This window comes from Salvelinus alpinus, chromosome 25 (assembly GCF_045679555.1).
Source record: "Salvelinus alpinus chromosome 25, SLU_Salpinus.1, whole genome shotgun sequence".
Classification (NCBI taxonomy): domain Eukaryota; kingdom Metazoa; phylum Chordata; class Actinopteri; order Salmoniformes; family Salmonidae; genus Salvelinus; species Salvelinus alpinus.
The window spans coordinates 20,852,805-20,874,751 of record NC_092110.1 but is presented as its reverse complement, the minus strand read 5'-3'; the positions used below and the strand labels follow the sequence as shown (position 1 = coordinate 20,874,751).

General features: G+C 45.2%; 1 protein-coding gene across 1 annotated transcript in view; it reads right to left on the bottom strand.

Annotated features, from left to right (window-relative positions):
- Positions 1-5,002: 5,002 nt before the first annotated feature.
- Positions 5,003-21,947, bottom strand: part of LOC139553601 (protein lin-52 homolog) — a 49,120-nt gene continuing 32,175 nt past the window's right edge. The window contains exon 7 of the mRNA XM_071366116.1: positions 5,003-5,819. Within this exon, the coding sequence (XP_071222217.1) occupies positions 5,764-5,819 (56 nt within the window). The 3' untranslated portion in view covers positions 5,003-5,763. The remainder of the gene's footprint in view (positions 5,820-21,947) is intronic.

Sequence of the window (21,947 nt, the reverse complement as noted above, 5' to 3'; positions counted from 1 at the left end):
AGGCCTTCATGGTCGAATTGCTGCAAAGAAACCATTCCTAAAGGACACCAATAAGAAGAGAAGAGACTTGCTTGGGCAAAGAAACATGAGCAATGGACATTAGACCGGTGGAAATCTGTCCTTTGGTCTGATGAGTCCAAATTTGCGATTTTTGTCTTTGTGAAACGCAAAGTAGGTGAACGGATGATCTCCTTATGTGTGGTTCCCACCATTAAGCACGCAGGAGGTGTGTGATGGTGTGGGGGTGCTTTGCTGGTGACACTGTCAGTGATTTATTTAGAATTCAAGGCACACTTACCCAGCATGGCTACCACAGCATTCTGCAGCGATACGCCATCCTATTTGGTTTGCGCTTAGTGTGACTATCATTTTATTTTCAACAGGACAACAACCCAACACACCTCCAGGCTGTGTAAGGGCTATTTGACAAAGAGTGATGGTGCTGCATCAGATGACCTGGCATCCACAATCACCCGAGCTCAGTTGGACTGCAGAGTGAAGGAAAAGCAGCCAACAAGTGCTCAGCATATGTGGGAACTCCTTTAAGACTGTTGTAAAAGCATTCCAGGTGAAGCTGGTTGAATGCCAAGAGTGTGCAAAGCTGTCATCAAGGCAAAGGGTGGCTACTTTGAAGAATCTCAAATATAAAATATATTTTGATTTGTCTAACACTTTTTTGGTTACTACATGATTCCATATGTGTTATTTCATAGTTGTGATGTCTTCACTATTATTCTACAATGTAGAAAATAGTAAAAATAAAGAAAAACCCTTAAATGAGTAGGTGTGTCCAAACTTTTGACTGGTACTGTATATAATCGTTATTTTGTAAGAGGTGAAGCTGGGTCCGTGCGAGAGGCAGAGGGTGCAGCCACTTGGGCAGTGGCTGCCTCTGTCTGTGTGAATCGGAAAGACAATTAGGGGCTTATTAGCGACCTGTGGAGATGTGTAACTTGTGGAGAGTGAGCGCTCCCCAGCTCGGCTAGAGCCCCTGCGACATCTCCAGCCGGGAACAGTCCGAGACATTGTCTCACCTAATTATGCTGGACGGACTTCTTTTTGTTTACCATTCAGCATGCCTGTCTGATTCCCTTTTTGCCTGGCCGCTAGCTCCGACGTCGCTGGAAGTGTGCTAATTAGAAAAGAAATGGTCCTAGTAGTTATGTCAACTCTCATTAAAAGGGATGAGAATGAGCAATATTATTTTTACGCATTGTTTTGTGTAGGGCCTCTACTTCCAATCCTCATTAAATTGAAAAATGCCCTTGTAGCGGGGAAGCACTCTCATGTCAGAGCTCCTTACATGTCCAACGCCAGAGAGGTGCTTTAACAGAGTGTCTATGGAGTGGCACATGCATGAAGTTATTGCCCTAATTAAAAGTTTGAGTCCCCCCAAAAACTGTCGCATCATGAACCAGTTTCTCAAGTGAATTCCATTGTATCCTAACCCATTGAAAGATGCAATTGTATCCACAGACGCACACTGAGGTTGATTTCCAATTTGTTTGATTATGAGGACGATTCATAAATATGTTACTACACTAAAAGATGTAGGGCTGGGCGATATACCGTATTTTATGATATACCGGTATCGATGCACGGACCGGTTTGGGTTTTTACTTTACCTTCTATAACGGTATTTGAACGTTTGGTTTGCTAAATGTGAAAAGCTGTGTGTAAAGTCCATTTTTATATACTGAACAAAAATATAAACGCAACATGTAAATTGTTGGTCCCATGTTTTATGAGCTGAAATAATAGATCCCATACATTTTCCATATGCACAAAAAGCTTATTTCTCTTAACCATGACAGCCCAGGACCTCCCAATCTGGATTCTTCACCTGCTGACCGGACAGCCGACTAAATTGAGGAGCATTTATGTCACTAATAAAGCCTTTTTGTATGGAAAAACGAATTCTGATTGGCTGGACCTGGCTCCCCAGTGGGTGCGTCTATGCCTCCCATGGCTGCGCCCTGCCCAATCATGTGAAATCCATAGATTAGGGCCTAATGAATGTATTTCAATTGACTGATTTCCTTATATGAACAGTAACTCGGTAGAATCCTGTTGCAGGTTGCATTTATATTTTTTGTTCAGTATCGTTTACTTTGCTACATGAGCCATCTCTCTCTGCTCTCTCCATGCCGCTTTCCACACAGACCTAGCCCCGTCCCGTCACTCAAGGAGCGTATTTGTTGTTCCTCGACCACCAGAAACGCGCGTTCAGTCTGCATGGTCAATGTTGATGACGATGCTGTTTTCACTTTTCTTCTTAAAACTTCTTGTCAATATGGGGGCGCTGTTTCCACTTTGGAAAAAATCGTGCCCAAATTAAACTGCCTCGTACTCTATTCTAGATCGTACAATATGCATATTATTATTACTATTGGATAGAAAACACTCTCAAGTTTCTAAAACTGTTTGAATTATATCTGTGAGTAAAACAGAACTCATTTTGCAGCAAACTTCCAGACAGGAAGTGAAAAATCTGAAAACGATGCTCTGTTCCAGGGCCTGCCTATTGAATTGCCTTATATTTATGGATATGCATGCACTGCATACGCCTTCCACTAGATGTCAACAGGCAGTGGAAGGTGGAATGGGGTGTCGAGCTTGATCTGAGGTCGAACAAGAGCTCTTGGAATGACGTGTCCAGAATTTCCTTTCTCTACCTAGGCGCGGGAAGCACCTCCATATTGTCTTATGATAAGCGTTCAGTATACACGGCTAATATCTCCGGCTTTGTTTTTATTTGATACATATTAGAAAAACATCATAAAGTAGGTTTTTTCAACCGAGTTTCATCAGTTTATTCAACGTTTAATGGGACTTTTGGAGTTTTCCGTTCTCTGCGTCGAGAGAAATTGGGAACGTCATCAACATTGGCTAGCCTTGTGGAGCGAATTCGACAGGAGAGAAGGACATTCTAAAACCAAACAACGATTTATTCTTGACCTAGGACTCCTTGTACAAGATTCTGATGGAAGCTCAGCAAAAGTAAGAACAATTTATGATGTTATTTCGTATTTCTGTGGAAAATGTTTAGTTCTATTATCCGCCCTTTTTGCGGGCGCTGTCTCGCTATAACGTAAGCTGTTTGTTATGGTAAAGTTATTTTTAAAAATCTAACACGGCGGTTGCATTAAGAACTAGTGTATCTTTCATTTGCTGTCCAACATGTATTTTTTAGTAAAGTTTATGATGAGTTCTTTGGTCAGATTAGGTGAGTGTCCAAAATAGCTACGGACAATTTGGTGAATCGATGCTACATATTCACAATGTATAACCACGGTTTGCAGCTCTAAATATGCAAATTTTCGAACAAAACATAAGTGTATTGTATAACCTGATGTTATAAGACTGTCATCTGATGAAGTTGGTCAAGGTTAGTGATTAATTTTATATCTTTTGCTGGTTTTTGCGATCGCTACCTTTTGCTGCTAATAAATGCATTTGTGTGTTTGGCTATTGTGGTAAGCTAATATAATGCTATATTATGTTTTCGCTGTAAAACACTTATAAAATCGGAAATATTGGCTGGATTCACAAGATGTTTATCTTTCATTTGCTGTTCACCATGTATTTTTCATAAATGTTTTATGATGAGTATTTAGGTATTTCACGTTGCTCTCTGTAATTATTCTGGCTGCTTTGGTGATATTTTTGATGGTAGCTGCAATGTAAAACTATGATTTATACCTCAAATATGCACATTTTCGAACAAAACATACATTTATTGTATAACATGTTATAAGACTGTCATCTGATAAAGTTGTTTCTTGGTTAGTGACTAATTATCTCTCTATTTGGTCGGTTTTCTGATAGCTACCTATGCGGTAGAAAAATGGTGAAAATATGCGGTTGAGTCTTTTGCTATTGTGGTTAGCTAATAGAAATACATATTGTGTTTTCGCTGTAAAACATTTTAAAAATTGGAAATGATGGCTGGATTCACAAGATGTTTATCTTTCATTTGCTGTATTGGACTTGTGATTTCATGAAAATTATATTATATGATATCCCTGTCGCGTTAGGCTAGGCTATGCTAGTCAGCTTTTTTGATGAGGATGCTCCCGGATCCGGGATGGGTAGCAATGAAAGGTTAATATAAATCCACTAGCGTTCTATAATTACACTATTCGTTTGTGTTTCTTACATCTGCAAACAGCTGGTTTGTCTTTTCTTAGCAAGTTTGGCCTAAATCTTGTTAGCCGCTAATGCTAATCACTAGTTAGCTGGCTAGCTTGCTAATAAATGTACTGTCCGAGCAAACGTAATTAGCTATACAGCCTGATAATTGCAATGATTGCGTAGACCTAAATCAGCAAGTTGTTTGTGCAACAGTGTCTTCTAAATCATAGAGGAATACGCAAAGCAAGAATGTAAGCTACGTGAAGTAGATTAGAGAAAACATTAAATGTAACCAAAGCTTATAGGGTTCCCTAGGAAACACTTATCAAAACAGTTCCTGTCCTGTCACAATAACTCCTCCCTGGCATTTTCATTCGTTGTCAAGTCAAACAACATTATTCAAAGTGCACACTATTATATTCTAACTATAGAATTAGAATAATCATTCTATTTCCATGATTCCAACAGTTAACCCAAGTGTTTTTCTCTAAATCACAAGTCAAATCGCAATTGCAACATTTGGTTAAAAATAAAGCCTAGATTGATTGCCCATATGTGTAGCTCTACTTAGCAGCGTGGAAATGATCTCAAAATCAGTGCAGGAAATGCAGAAATGTATAAATTATTTTTGGTTGAAGATCAATTTAACATTATAAAACAATCAGAATGGATAAAGACCCATTAAAATAACTTAGAATGAATGTGTTGCAACCCTAGGGTCAAGCACTACTCATGAAGCAAATGTAAAACTTTTCTTATTTAAAAACATAAACTACAATCATATCGTCAAATAAAAAAAATTAAAAAAAATACTTTGATATGACATTTTGGCCATATCGCCCAGCTCTAAAATGATGGAGGAAAAATATTTTAAATTTGAAGACTTTATTACATAATTTTCTTCTACAAATTGCCAAAATGTAAATAATGCTCCAAATACTAACAAATACAGAATACACACTCATTTACAAAACAGTCCTATGAGCTAGCTAAAAAGGAAATTGAAAGCGACTCACTATTTCAAATCATTATAAAAGTAAATGGAACTGTCTTTGAGGACCACAGGAGGTGAAAAGTGTTGCAGCCCTTGGACTCTAAAGGACGTTACACACTTTACGCAAACTACGCAAACGAGGCAGGGGGTGCAGCCCTTAGGACAGTGGATGCCTCTGTCCGTGTCAATTGGAAAGACAATTAGGGGCTTATTAGTGGCCTGTGGAGATTTGTAACTTGTGGAGTGCTCCCCAGCGCGGCCAGAGCCCCTGCGACATCTCCAGTCGGGAACAGTCCGAGGCATTGTCTCACCTAATTATGCAACAGGGGGTGAAAATAATGCTCCAAATACATAATGCTCTACGTACTTTGTGCGGCTCAAATTCTGGAACGGATCATATACGACACTCCCCATTTGCATAGAGTGTGTAGGGTCTGTTAGAGGAGAACTCTGCAGTGAGTGACTTTTAGCCCAACTGTCTCTATTTAAATGAAAAGTCCAAGAACTTGATGATGGCTGTAGTATGAGTGTATACATGAAGGCATAAGTCTGATTCTGAGTCTTAAATCAGTCGTCTGGGTGTTGTATTACTCTCTTTGCAGACACATACTGTGTAAAGAGCAGTCCTGGGGTCTTCACTTCTTGGGTCTCTCCAGGATGTTCAGGAACTTTCCCCTGGTCATCTCCCTGGCTGGAGAATGAACAAATTATACAATGTAAATATCAACAACTGAACATTTCAGAAATCAAACGTTTTGGAGCACCTCTTATTCAACTTGAGGTAACCTACCTAAAAACAATTTGTTAATTGAAAGTATTTCCACTGATTCTCTATATGCTTCTGGGAACTAGTGACGCACGGGTCTGCTGTTTGTTCACATGCCCACAATTGCTAATAATCCATCCGCAACCGCCCGACTATGTGTGATAGTGAAAGTCCACACCCAACCCTAACCAGCAAATATAGAAAATTGTTGCCACAAAGTTGGAAGCAGAGAAACGTCTAGAATTTCATTGTACGTTGTAGCTAGGGTTGCAAAATTCCGTGAACTTTCAATAAATTCCCAGTTGGAGATTTCCCAGAATAAGCAGGAAATTCAGAATTCTCCAACCAGGATTTCTGGAAAACCAGGGAATTAAAAGTTCCCGGAATTTTGCAACCCTAGTTGTACAGTAGTGTTAAGATTTCCCTTCACTGGAACTAAGGGGCCTAGACCGACCCATGAAAAACAACTCCAGACCATTATTCCTACTCCACCAAACTTTACAGTTGGCACTATGCATTGGGACTGGTAGCATTCTCCTGGCATCAGCCAAACCCAGATTCATCCGTTAGACTGCCAGATGGTAAAGCGGGATTCATCACTCCAGAGAAAGTGTTTCCAATGATCCAGAGTCCAATAGCGGCGAGCTTTACACCACTCCAGCCGAAGTGCATCGCACATGATGATCTTAGGCTTGTGTGTGGCTGCTCGGCCATGGAAACCCATTTCATGAAGCTGCCGACGAACAGTTCTTGTGCTGACTTTGCTTTCAGAGGCAGTTTGGAACTCATTAGTGAGTGTTGCAACCAAGGACAGACGATTTATACGCGCTACGCACTTCAGCAATCGGGTTCTGTGAGCTTGTGTGGCCTACCACTTTGTGGCTGAGCTGTTGTTGCTCCTAGACATTTCCATTTCACAATAACAGCACTTACAGTTGACCGGGGCAGCTCTAGCAGGGCAGAAATTTGATGAACTGGCTTGTTGGAAAGGTGACATCCTATTACGGTGCCACTTTGAAAGTCACTGAGCACTTCAGTAAGGCCATTTTATTGCCAATGTTTGTCTATGGAGATTGCATGGCGGTGTGCTCGATTTTATACACCTGTCTGCTACGGGTGTGGCTGAAATAGCCAAATCTACTCATTTGAAGGGGTGTCCACACACTTTTGTATATGTAGTGTATGATTCTGCGTATAATTTCCGTCATTTTGGTAGGCTGTTTGTTAGTCTATAATTAAATACATGCACCTTCTCTAATGTCATTGCCCTAGAACACTAAATAAACCCTTGCTCAACAGAATAATGTAATAGATTTATAGAATGAATGCTTCAATTGGTAAAGTTCTCTCTGTCATCTTATTTCACGGAGCAATGCAATAACACACACACACACACACACACACACACACACACACACACACACACACACACACACACACACACACAAAAAAGGAAAAGTTTTTCTTTACAAAATGTCCAAATGACAGCTGTCTGACTGTTTGTAACGGAAATAGAAAGCTGTGAAAACGACCCAATGTGTTTCTGATAAGATTTGAGTTCGGCTTCGATGCATATTTCATGTGGTTGAAATACTATCAGATTTTATGATGCTGATAAAGACAGCACCTCTACAGATGGTATCTGAGCATTCACATTCTCTCAAGTGTCTCAAGGGTTTCCTGGTGTCAGGAAAATAACCTCACACTCAACGTCAACAAAACAAAGGAGATGATCCTGGACTTTAGGAAACAGCAGAGGGAACACCCCCCTATCCACATCGACGGGACAGTAGTGGAGAAGGTGGAAAGCTTAAAATTTCCTCGGCGTACACATCACGGACAAACTGAAATGGTCCACCCAGACAGATAGCGTGGTGAAGAAGGCGCAACAGCGCCTCTTCAACCTCAGGAGGCTGAAGAAATTTGGCTTGTCACCAAAAGCACTCACAAACTTTTACAGATGCACAATCGAGAGCATCCTGTCGGGCTGTATCACCGCCTGGTACGGCAACTGCTCCGCCCACAACCATAAGGCTCTCCAGAGGGTAGTGAGGTCTGCACAACGCATCACCGGGGGCAAACTACCTGCCCTTCAGGACACCTACACCACCCGATGTCACAGGAAGGCCAAAAAGATTGTCAAAGACAACAACCATCCGAGCCACTGCCTGTTCACCACGCTATCATCCAGAAGGCAAGGTCAGTACAGGTGCATCAAAGCTGGGACCAAGAGACTGAAAAACAGCTTCTATCTCAAGGCCATCAGACTGTTAAATAGCCATCACTAACATTGAGCGGCTGCTGCCAACATACAGACTCAATCTCTAACCACTTTAATAATTAATAATTGGATGTAATAAATGTATCACTAGTCACTTAAACAATGCCACTTTATATAATGTTTACATACCCTACATTACTCATCTCATAGATGTAGATATTTCATAAAAAATCTACCGTTTCCAGCTACAATAGTAATTTACAACAATAACAATGTCTACACTGTATTTCTGATCAATGTTATGTTATTTTAATGGACAAAAAAATAGCTTTTCTTTGAAAAAAAGAACATTTCTAAGTGACCACAAACTTTTGACCGGTAGTGTATGTGTGTTGGTGTTTGCAGGCATGCAAGTGTGTTCAAGAATAAGAATTTGTTCTTAACTGACTTGCCTAGTTAAATAAAGGTTAAATAAAAAATAAAAAATAACAACAACAAAAAAGATAGGTGGAGTGAAAGATACTGTTCTCTGGAACGCAAACTAATCAATCCACATAGGGTTGGGCATTTGAAATGATTTTACTAATTGAATATGACAATTTTTCAGATATCCGGATAGTCGATAATAATGACTCAACCTATAAGAATGACGCAAATACACATGGCAGGTGTAAACAGCAGATCAGCTGCTTGCTTTTCTCTGGTTGTTTGGCTAACTGCAACAGCAAAAGAGAAGTCAGATTTTCGCCATGATAGAACAGATTCTGTTACAAAAAGGTTTCCTGGTGAGTATTTTGCATTGATCTGTCTAGTCTTGTGGAAACTCTGTTAGGTGAGTGCCTGTAATTGCTTTTGAAAGGAAACAGCATAACGATTTAAGGGCAGCCTGGAGGGATAAATGCGCAGCAGTAGCTCAACGCAAGGTTATAAACATTTTCAAAAGTTTGTTGTTTTATTAAATTAAGAATTTAAAATATCCTTGTAGGTAAAAATGTCACAATTTAGACAAAACTTTTTCATTTTAAAAATAGGCCTACAATTTTTTCTCTCCAATGATGACACTCACTCAAGTAATTGAATACGAACGTCTGTTTGGATATCTGGATATTCGATTAACAGTGCCCATACCTAATCCACAACTTTCCAACATATAGTGCCTTATGTGTAAGAGACTAAAGCGATATTCACATTTTTCCTCACTGACTGCCATTACTTTACACTTACCACTGAAATACCGTAGTAAGAACCGAAGACAGTAATCAGATAGCACTCCCAACACAAACCATAAAGGTCAGCTAGAAAAGCCCATGAACTGGGAGAAGTACTTTGTAGAGACATAACGAAAAGCACTTGGTGGGGGTCTACAAAACAAGCTCTGCGCAATAGTTCTGGATCCGTGCCAACCCCATACTGTAGCTCGACAACAGATTGGCCCCAACTGAAGGCCTTTTGTCACTTTGCTTCTATCTTGTAAGGAGAGTATTTCAGGAGGTTTTCAGTCAACAATAGCCAGATTATGTCACAATGGAAGCTACAGGGATGTTCCTCCAGCATCAGTGTGACCCTGGAGAGGCCTCATCCAGGTCCAGTAATTACTCTGTGTTCTTGGTAATAAGAGAAGAAGGCTCTTAGCACCAGCAGAGAATCAAAGCTCAGGCAGGGCCAAGAGGGGAGCAGGGATCACCTCTTTGAACCCGCACAAAAATCCCCTCCTTCATTCAGTTGCTAAGCATACCCACCAGGACATGAAGAGCAATACAGGTAACACATTTCAAGTGGGCAGTGGCCCTTCCATCTTGTATCTTTTTGGAAAAACATGCATACAAATACCACAGTCCCAAGCTTTCCCACCCACACAGAAGGTTCACAGTAGTAGAAGTGTCTGTCTCTGCTCGTTGAACCTGACACCAGAGCTGATGAGCAGCCTGGGTGTCTGGGTGTTTGTTGGGCTGTGCAGAGCGGTGTGGTGCATGGTGAAGGGGTTAGCGGCTAATGAAAAACCAGGGTGGATTGTAATTTAGATGAGCCGCCCCGCCTGGAATGATAATGCCCCGGCTGAGCAAGGGCCGCTTCACCTTGAGGTGTCCATCATCAGGTTAACATGACGCTAATTGGATTGGGATTGATACATTTTGTGCGGCGCTGCTGTATCTTCGAATAACACTAAACAAAATAATCAGAGCCCCCGGACAGACAGGTAGACAGGGTCTTAGATCGAATTAAACAATCAGTATCAGGTGGGATGTAATGAATTAGGATGACCCAAAACGACTGGTGCACAGATATCATTTCCCTATTTGGAAGAGTTGGGCTTGGTGAGCCAAAGGCTACCACAACGGTGTTTAATATCACTAATTAGGCCTACACACCGCACAGAGGAATAGAGATCTACATGTTAAATAGAGAAGATAGATCCAACAGCATGATTAGTAGTCTGCTATGACCTTGTATTTGATGATGACACTAAATAAAAAGACAAGAGTGTAGATAAAACTATAACCTAAAATGATAGATTTATCGCTATATTGCGTTCATATACAAATTACATACTTCATGTGGATGGAGACAGAACCTCTAGAGCCTTCAAACTCAATTCTGGACCTCAAAGCCAGTTCCACTGCATTTTCTCATTGTTGCCCTCTAGACCTGGAACACCTGTGTGCAATTAATTATCAAGCAGAACAGAAAACCAGCACGCTCCGGACATCGTAGGGTAAGGGTGTTTTCACACTTGGTTCCTTTCAGACAATTTGTGGGAACTCGGTGTGGTTCGCTTCATCTTTTGTGGAGTGTGAAGACTCCAAAAGGAACTCAGACACATCAAAAGAGCCCCCAAAGCTAACCAAAACTGAGACCATCTCGATATGTGGTCTGAGTTCGGTTTGCTTGAATTTCACGGTCCGGTTCCCTTATTTTACCCCTTTTTCTCCCCAATTTCGTGATATCCAATTTGTAGTTAGTCTTGTCCCATCACTGCAACTCCTGTACGGACTCGTGAGAGGCGAAAGTCGAGAGCCATGCGTCCTCCAAAACACGTCCCCACCAAGCCGCACTGCTGCTTGACACACTGCTTGCTTAACCCGGAAGCCAGCCGCACCAATGTGTCGGAGGAAACACCATGGCGACCGAACTCAGCGCGCATTCGCCCGGCCCGCCACAAGGAGTCACTAGAGTGCGATTGGATAAGGACATCCCGGCCGGCCAAACCCTCCCCTAACCTGGATGATGCTGGGCCACTTGTGTGCCGCCTCATGGGTCTCCCGGTCGCGGCTGTCTGCGACACAGCCTGGGATCGAACCCGGGTCTGTAGTGACGCGTCTAGCACTGCGCTGCAGTGCCTTAGAATGCTGCACCACTCGGCAGGCCCAATTCCCTTTTTTAGGGCAATGTGAACACAAAGCTTCCCAGGTTCACTTGTCATTATTCCCGCACCACACACTAGACTACTGCAACACAGTTTCCCCTGCCATAACCCCTCACACTAGACTACTGCAACATAGTTTCACCTGCCATAACCCCTCACACTAGATTACTGCAACACTGTTTCTCCTGCCATAACCCCTCACACTAGACTACTGCAACACAGTTTCTCCTGCCATAACCCCTCATACTAGACTGCAACACAGTTTCCCATGCCATACCACTCACTCTAGACTACTGCAACACAGTTTCACCTGCCATAACCCCTCACACTAGACTACTGCAACACAGTTTCACCTGCCATAACCCCTCATACTAGACTGCAACACAGTTTCCCGTGCCATACCACTCACTCTAGACTACTGCAGCACAGTTTCCCCTGCCATAACCCCTCACACTAGACTACCGCAACACAGTTTCTCCTGTCATAACCCCTCACACTAGACTACTGCATCACCGTTTCCCCTGCCATAACCCCTCACACTAGACTACTGCAACACAGTTTCACCTGTCATAACCCCTCACACTAGACTACTGCAACACTGTTTCTCCTGCCATAACCCCTCACACTAGACTACTGCAACACAGTTTCTCCTGCCATAACCCCTCATACTAGACTGCAACACAGTTTCCCGTGCCATACCACTCACTCTAGACTACTGCAACACAGTTTCACCTGCCATAACCCCTCACACTAGACTACTGCAACACAGTGTCACCTGCCATAACCCCTCACACTAGACTACTGCAACACAGTTTCACCTGCCATAACCCCTCACACTAGACTACTGCAACACAGTTTCCCCTGCCATAACCCCTCACACTAGACTACTGCAACACTGTTTCTCCTGCCATAACCCCTCACACTAGACTACTGCAACACAGTTTCACCTGCCATAACCCCTCACACTAGACTACTGCAACACAGTTTCCCCTGCCATAACCCCTCACACTAGACTACTGCAACACTGTTTCTCCTGCCATAACCCCTCACACTAGACTACTGCAACACAGTTTCACCTGCCATAACCCCTCACACTAGACTACTGCAACACTGTTTCTCCTGCCATAACCCCTCACACTAGACTACTGCAACACTGTGTCTCCTGCCATAACCCCTCACACTAGACTACTGCAACACAGTTTCCCCTGCCATAACCCCTCACACTAGACTACTGCAACACAGTTTCCCCTGCCATAACCCCTCACACTAGACTACTGCAACACAGTTTCTCCTGCCATAACCCCTCACACTAGACTACTGCAACACAGTTTCCCCTGCCATAACCCCTCACACTAGACTCCTGCAACACAGTTTCCCCTGCCATAACCCCTCACACTAGACTACTGCAACACAGTTTCCCCTGCCATAACCCCTCACACTAGACTACTGCAACACAGTTTCACCTGCCATAACCCCTCACACTAGACTACTGCAACACTGTTTCACCTGCCATAACCCCTCACACTAGACTACTGCAACACAGTTTCACCTGCCATAACCCCTCACACTAGACTACTGCAACACTGTTTCTCCTGTCATAACCCCTCACACTAGACTACTGCAACACAGTTTCTCCTGCCATAACCCCTCACACTAGACTACTGCAACACAGTTTCTCCTGCCATAACCCCTCACACTAGACTACTGCAACACTGTTTCTCCTGTCATAACCCCTCACACTAGACTACTGCAACACAGTTTCTCCTGCCATAACCCCTCACACTAGACTACTGCAACACAGTTTCTCCTGCCATAACCCCTCACACTAGACTACTGCAACACTGTTTCTCCTGTCATAACCCCTCACACTAGACTACTGCAACACAGTTTCTCCTGCCATAACCCCTCACACTAGACTACTGCAACACAGTTTCTCCTGCCATAACCCCTCACACTAGACTCCTGCAACACTGTTTCACCTGCCATAACCCCTCACACTAGACTCCTGCAACACAGTTTCTCCTGCCATAACCCCTCACACTAGACTACTGCAACACAGTTTCTCCTGCCATAACCCCTCACACTAGACTACTGCAACACAGTTTCTCCTGCCATAACCCCTCACACTAGACTCCTGCAACACAGTTTCTCCTGCCATAACCCCTCACACTAGACTACTGCAACACAGTTTCACCTGCCATAGCCTCTCACACTAGACTACTGCAACACAGTTTCACCTGCCATAACCTCTCACACTAGACTACTGCAACACTGTTTCTCCTGTCATAACCCCTCACACTAGACTACTGCAACACAGTTTCACCTGCCATAACCCCTCACACTAGACTACTGCAACACTGTTTCTCCTGCCATAACCCCTCACACTAGACTACTGCAACACAGTTTCTCCTGCCATAACCCCTCACACTAGACTACTGCAACACAGTTTCACCTGCATTAACCCCTCACACTAGACTACTGCAACACAGTTTCACCTGCCATAGCCCCTCACACTAGACTACTGCAACACAGTTTCTCCTGTCATAACCCCTCACACTAGACTACTGCAACACAGTTTCACCTGCCATAACCCCTCACACTAGACTACTGCAACACAGTTTCACCTGCCATAGCCCCTCACACTAGACTACTGCAACACTGTTTCTCCTGTCATAACCCCTCACACTAGACTACTGCAACACAGTTTCACCTGCCATAACCCCTCACACTAGACTACTGCAACACTGTTTCTCCTGCCATAACCCCTCACACTAGACTACTGCAACACTGTTTCACCTGCCATAGCCCCTCACACTAGACTACTGCAACACAGTTTCACCTGCCATAGCCCCTCACACTAGACTACTGCAACACTGTTTCTCCTGTCATAACCCCTCACACTAGACTACTGCAACACAGTTTCACCTGCCATAACCCCTCACACTAGACTACTGCAACACAGTTTCACCTGCCATAACCCCTGACACTAGACTACTGCAACACAGTTTCCCCTGCCATAACCCCTCACACTAGACTACTGCAACACAGTTTCACCTGCCATAACCCCTCACACTAGACTACTGCAACACAGTTTCCCCTGCCATAACCCCTCACACTAGACTACTGCAACACAGTTTCTCCTGCCATAACCCCTCACACTAGACTACTGCAACACAGTTTCTCCTGCCATAACCCCTCACACTAGACTACTGCAACACAGTTTCACCTGCCATAGCCCCTCACACTAGACTACTGCAACACAGTTTCACCTGCCATACCCCTCACACTAGACTACTGCAACACTGTTTCACCTGCCATAACCCCTCATACTAGACTACTGCAACACAGTTTCTCCTGTCATAACCCCTCACACTAGACTACTGCAACACTGTTTCCCCTGCCATAACCCCTCACACTAGACTACTGCAACACAGTTTCACCTGCCATAACCCCTCACACTAGACTACTGCAACACTGTTTCACCTGCCATAACCCCTCACACTAGACTACTGCAACACAGTTTCTCCTGCCATAACCCCTCACACTAGACTACTGCAACACAGTTTCACCTGCCATAACCCCTCACACTAGACTACTGCAACACTGTTTCACCTGCCATAACCCCTCACACTAGACTACTGCAACACTGTTTCCCCTGCCATAACCCCTCACACTAGATTACGGAAACAGTTTCTCCTGCCATAACCCCTCACACTAGACTACTGCAACACCGTTTCCCCTGCCATAACCCCTCACACTAGACTACTGCAACACAGTTTCACCTGCCATAACCCCTCACACTAGACTACAGCAACACAGTTTCACCTGCCATAACCCCTCACACTAGACTACTGCAACACTGTTTCCCCTGACATAACCCCTCACACTAGACTACAGCAACACAGTTTCACCTGCCATAACCCCTCACACTAGACTACTGCAACACAGTTTCCCCTGCCATAACCCCTCACACTAGACTACTGCAACACAGTTTCACCTGCCATAACCCCTCACACTAGACTACTGCAACACTGTTTCACCTGCCATAACCCCTCACACTAGACTACTGCAACACAGTTTCTCCTGCCATAACCCCTCACACTAGACTACTGCAACACAGTTTCTCCTGCCATAACCCCTCATACTAGACTACTGCAACACTGTTTCACCTGCCATAACCCCTCACACTAGACTACTGCAACACAGTTTCACCTGCCATAACCCCTCACACTAGACTACTGCAACACAGTTTCCCCTGCCATAACCCCTCACACTAGACTACTGCAACACAGTTTCACCTGCCATAACCCCTCACACTAGACTACTGCAACACTGTTTCACCTGCCATAACCCCTCACACAAGACTACTGCAACACAGTTTCTCCTGCCATAACCCCTCACACTAGACTACTGCAACACAGTTTCTCCTGCCACAACCCCTCACACTAGACTACTGCAACACAGTTTCTCCTGCCATAACCCCTCACACTAGACTACTGCAACAGTTTCTCCTGCCATAACCCCTCACACTAGACTACTGCAACACCGTTTCCCCTGCCATAACCCCTCACACTAGACTACTGCAACACCGTTTCCCCTGCCATAACCCCTCACACTAGACTACTGCAACACCGTTTCCCCTGCCATAACCCCTCACACTAGACTACTACAACACAGTTTCACCTGCCATAACCCCTCACACTAGACTACTGCAACACAGTTTCTCCTGCCATAACCCCTCACACTAGACTACTGCAACACAGTTTCTCCTGCCATAACCCCTCACACTAGACTACTGCAACACAGTTTCACCTGCCATAACCCCTCACACTAGACTACTGCAACACTGTTTCCCCTGCCATAACCCCTCACACTAGACTACTGCAACAGTTTCTCCTGCCATAACCCCTCACACTAGACTACTGCAACACCGTTTCCCCTGCCATAACCCCTCACACTAGACTACTGCAACACCGTTTCCCCTGCCATAACCCCTCACACTAGACTACTGCAACACAGTTTCACCTGCCATAACCCCTCACACTAGACTACTGCAACACTGTTTCACCTGCCATAACCCCTCACACTAGACTACTGCAACACAGTTTCTCCTGCCATAACCCCTCACACTAGACTACTGCAACACAGTTTCACCTGCCATAACCCCTCACACTAGACTACTGCAACACAGTTTCTCCTGCCATAACCCCTCACACTAGACTACTGCAACACAGTTTCACCTGCCATAACCCCTCACACTAGACTACTGCAACACAGTTTCACCTGCCATAACCCCTCACACTAGACTACAGCAACACAGTTTCACCTGCCATAACCCCTCACACTAGACTACTGCAACACTGTTTCACCTGCCATAACCCCTCACACTAGACTACTGCAACACTGTTTCTCCTGCCATAACCCCTCACACTAGACTACTACAACACAGTTTCACCTGCCATAACCCCTCACACTAGACTAATGCAACACAGTTTCACCTGCCATAACCCCTCACACTAGACTACTGCAACACAGTTTCTCCTGTCATAACCCCTCACACTAGACTACTGCAACACAGTTTCCCCTGCCATAACCCCTCACACTAGACTGCAACACAGTTTCCCCTGCCATAACCCCTCACACTAGACTACTGCAACACAGTTTCCCCTGCCATAACCCCTCACACTAGACTACTGCAACACAGTTTCACCTGCCATAACCCCTCACACTAGACTACTGCAACACAGTTTCACCTGCCATAACCCCTCAAACTATACTACTGCAACACAGTTTCTCCTGCCATAACCCCTCACACTAGACTACTGCAACACAGTTTCCCCTGCCATAACCCCTCACACTAGACTGCTGCAACACAGTTTCCCCTGCCATAACCCCTCACACTAGACTACTGCAACACAGTTTCCCCTGCCATAACCCCTCACACTAGACTACTGCAACACAGTTTCTCCTGCCATAACCCCTCACACTAGACTACTGCAACACAGTTTCCCCTGCCATAACCCCTCACACTAGACTACTGCAACACAGTTTCACCTGCCATAACCCCTCACACTAGACTACTGCAACACTGTTTCCCCTGCCATAACCCCTCACACTAGACTACTGCAACAGTTTCTCCTGCCATAACCCCTCACACTAGACTACTGCAACACCGTTTCCCCTGCCATAACCCCTCACACTAGACTACTGCAACACCGTTTCCCCTGCCATAACCCCTCACACTAGACTACTGCAACACAGTTTCACCTGCCATAACCCCTCACACTAGACTACTGCAACACTGTTTCACCTGCCATAACCCCTCACACTAGACTACTGCAACACAGTTTCTCCTGCCATAACCCCTCACACTAGACTACTGCAACACAGTTTCACCTGCCATAACCCCTCACACTAGACTACTGCAACACAGTTTCTCCTGCCATAACCCCTCACACTAGACTACTGCAACACAGTTTCACCTGCCATAACCCCTCACACTAGACTACTGCAACACAGTTTCACCTGCCATAACCCCTCACACTAGACTACTGCAACACTGTTTCCCCTGCCATAACCCCTCACACTAGACTACTGCAACAGTTTCTCCTGCCATAACCCCTCACACTAGACTACTGCAACACCGTTTCCCCTGCCATAACCCCTCACACTAGACTACTGCAACACCGTTTCCCCTGCCATAACCCCTCACACTAGACTACTGCAACACAGTTTCACCTGCCATAACCCCTCACACTAGACTACTGCAACACTGTTTCACCTGCCATAACCCCTCACACTAGACTACTGCAACACAGTTTCTCCTGCCATAACCCCTCACACTAGACTACTGCAACACAGTTTCACCTGCCATAACCCCTCACACTAGACTACTGCAACACAGTTTCTCCTGCCATAACCCCTCACACTAGACTACTGCAACACAGTTTCACCTGCCATAACCCCTCACACTAGACTACTGCAACACAGTTTCACCTGCCATAACCCCTCACACTAGACTACAGCAACACAGTTTCACCTGCCATAACCCCTCACACTAGACTACTGCAACACTGTTTCACCTGCCATAACCCCTCACACTAGACTACTGCAACACTGTTTCTCCTGCCATAACCCCTCACACTAGACTACTACAACACAGTTTCACCTGCCATAACCCCTCACACTAGACTAATGCAACACAGTTTCACCTGCCATAACCCCTCACACTAGACTACTGCAACACAGTTTCTCCTGTCATAACCCCTCACACTAGACTACTGCAACACAGTTTCCCCTGCCATAACCCCTCACACTAGACTGCAACACAGTTTCCCCTGCCATAACCCCTCACACTAGACTACTGCAACACAGTTTCCCCTGCCATAACCCCTCACACTAGACTACTGCAACACAGTTTCACCTGCCATAACCCCTCACACTAGACTACTGCAACACAGTTTCACCTGCCATAACCCCTCAAACTATACTACTGCAACACAGTTTCTCCTGCCATAACCCCTCACACTAGACTACTGCAACACAGTTTCCCCTGCCATAACCCCTCACACTAGACTGCTGCAACACAGTTTCCCCTGCCATAACCCCTCACACTAGACTACTGCAACACAGTTTCCCCTGCCATAACCCCTCACACTAGACTACTGCAACACAGTTTCTCCTGCCATAACCCCTCACACTAGACTACTGCAACACAGTTTCCCCTGCCATAACCCCTCACACTAGACTACTGCAACACAGTTTCCCCTGCCATAACCCCTCACACTAGACTACTGCAACAGTTTCTCCTGCCATAACCCCTCATACTAGACTACTGCAATACAGTTTCCCCTGCCATAACCCCTCACACTAGACTACTGCAACACAGTTTCACCTGCCATAACCCCTCACACTAGACTGCAACACAGTTTCCCCTGCCATAACCCCTCACACTAGACTACTGCAACACAGTTTCCCCTGCCATAACCCCTCACACTAGACTACTGCAACACAGTTTCACCTGCCATAACCCCTCACACTAGACTACTGCAACACAGTTTCACCTGCCATAACCCCTCAAACTATACTACTGCAACACAGTTTCTCCTGCCATAACCCCTCACACTAGACTACTGCAACACAGTTTCCCCTGCCATAACCCCTCACACTAGACTGCTGCAACACAGTTTCCCCTGCCATAACCCCTCATACTAGACTACTGCAACACAGTTTCCCCTGCCATAACCCCTCACACTAGACTACTGCAACACAGTTTCTCCTGCCATAACCCCTCACACTAGACTACTGCAACACAGTTTCCCCTGCCATAACCCCTCACACTAGACTACTGCAACACAGTTTCCCCTGCCATAACCCCTCACACTAGACTACTGCAACAGTTTCTCCTGCCATAACCCCTCATACTAGACTACTGCAATACAGTTTCCCCTGCCATAACCCCTCACACTAGACTACTGCAACACAGTTTCACCTGCCATAACCCCTCACACTAGACTACTGCAACACAGTTTCACCTGCCATAACCCCTCACACTAGACTACTGCAACACAGTTTCACCTGCCATAACCCCTCACACTAGACTACTGCAACACTGTTTCTCCTGCCATAACCCCTCACACTAGACTACTGCAACACAGTTTCCCCTGCCATAACCCCTCACACTAGACTACTGCAACACAGTTTCTCCTGCCATAACCCCTCACACTAGACTACTGCAACACAGTTTCCCCTGCCATAACCCCTCACACTAGACTACTGCAACACAGTTTCCCCTGCCATAACCCCTCACACTAGACTACTGCAACACAGTTTCCCCTGCCATAACCCCTCACACTAGACTACTGCAACACAGTTTCACCTGCCATAACCCCTCACACTAGACTACAGCAACACAGTTTCACCTGCCATAACCCCTCACACTAGACTACTGCAACACCGTTTCCCCTGCCATAACCCCTCACACTAGACTACTGCAACACAGTTTCACCTGCCATAACCCCTCACACTAGACTACAGCAACACAGTTTCACCTGCCATAACCCCTCACACTAGACTACTGCAACAGTTTCTCCTGCCATAACCCCTCATACTAGACTACTGCAATACAGTTTCCCCTGCCATAACCCCTCACACTAGACTACTGCAACACAGTTTCACCTGCCATAACCCCTCACACTAGACTACTGCAACACAGTTTCACCTGCCATAACCCCTCACACTAGACTACTGCAACACAGTTTCACCTGCCATAACCCCTCACACTAGACTACTGCAACACTGTTTCTCCTGCCATAACCCCTCACACTAGACTACTGCAACACAGTTTCCCCTGTCATAACCCCTCACACTAGACTACTGCAACACAGTTTCTCCTGCCATAACCCCTCACACTAGACTACTGCAACACAGTTTCCCCTGCCATAACCCCTCACACTAGACTACTGCAACACAGTTTCCCCTGCCATAACCCCTCACACTAGACTACTGCAACACAGTTTCCCCTGCCATAACCCCTCACACTAGACTACTGCAACACAGTTTCACCTGCCATAACCCCTCACACTAGACTACTGCAACACTGTTTCACCTGCCATAACCCCTCACACTAGACTACTGCAACACAGTTTCTCCTGCCATAACCCCTCACACTAGACTACTGCAACACAGTTTCACCTGCCATAACCCCTCACACTAGACTACTGCAACACTGTTTCACCTGCCATAACCCCTCACACTAGACTACTGCAACACTGTTTCCCCTGCCATAACCCCTCACACTAGACTACTGCAACAGTTTCTCCTGCCATAACCCCTCACACTAGACTACTGCAACACCGTTTCCCCTGCCATAACCCCTCACACTAGACTACTGCAACACAGTTTCACCTGCCATAACCCCTCACACTAGACTACAGCAACACAGTTTCACCTGCCATAACCCCTCACACTAGACTACTGCAACACTGTTTCCCCTGACATAACCCCTCACACTAGACTACAGCAACACAGTTTCACCTGCCATAACCCCTCACACTAGACTACTGCAACACAGTTTCCCCTGCCATAACCCCTCACACTAGACTACTGCAACACAGTTTCACCTGCCATAACCCCTCACACTAGACTACTGCAACACTGTTTCACCTGCCATAACCCCTCACACTAGACTACTGCAACACAGTTTCTCCTGCCATAACCCCTCACACTAGACTACTGCAACACAGTTTCTCCTGCCATAACCCCTCATACTAGACTACTGCAACACTGTTTCACCTGCCATAACCCCTCACACTAGACTACTGCAACACAGTTTCACCTGCCATAACCCCTCACACTAGACTACTGCAACACAGTTTCCCCTGCCATAACCCCTCACACTAGACTACTGCAACACAGTTTCACCTGCCATAACCCCTCACACTAGACTACTGCAACACTGTTTCACCTG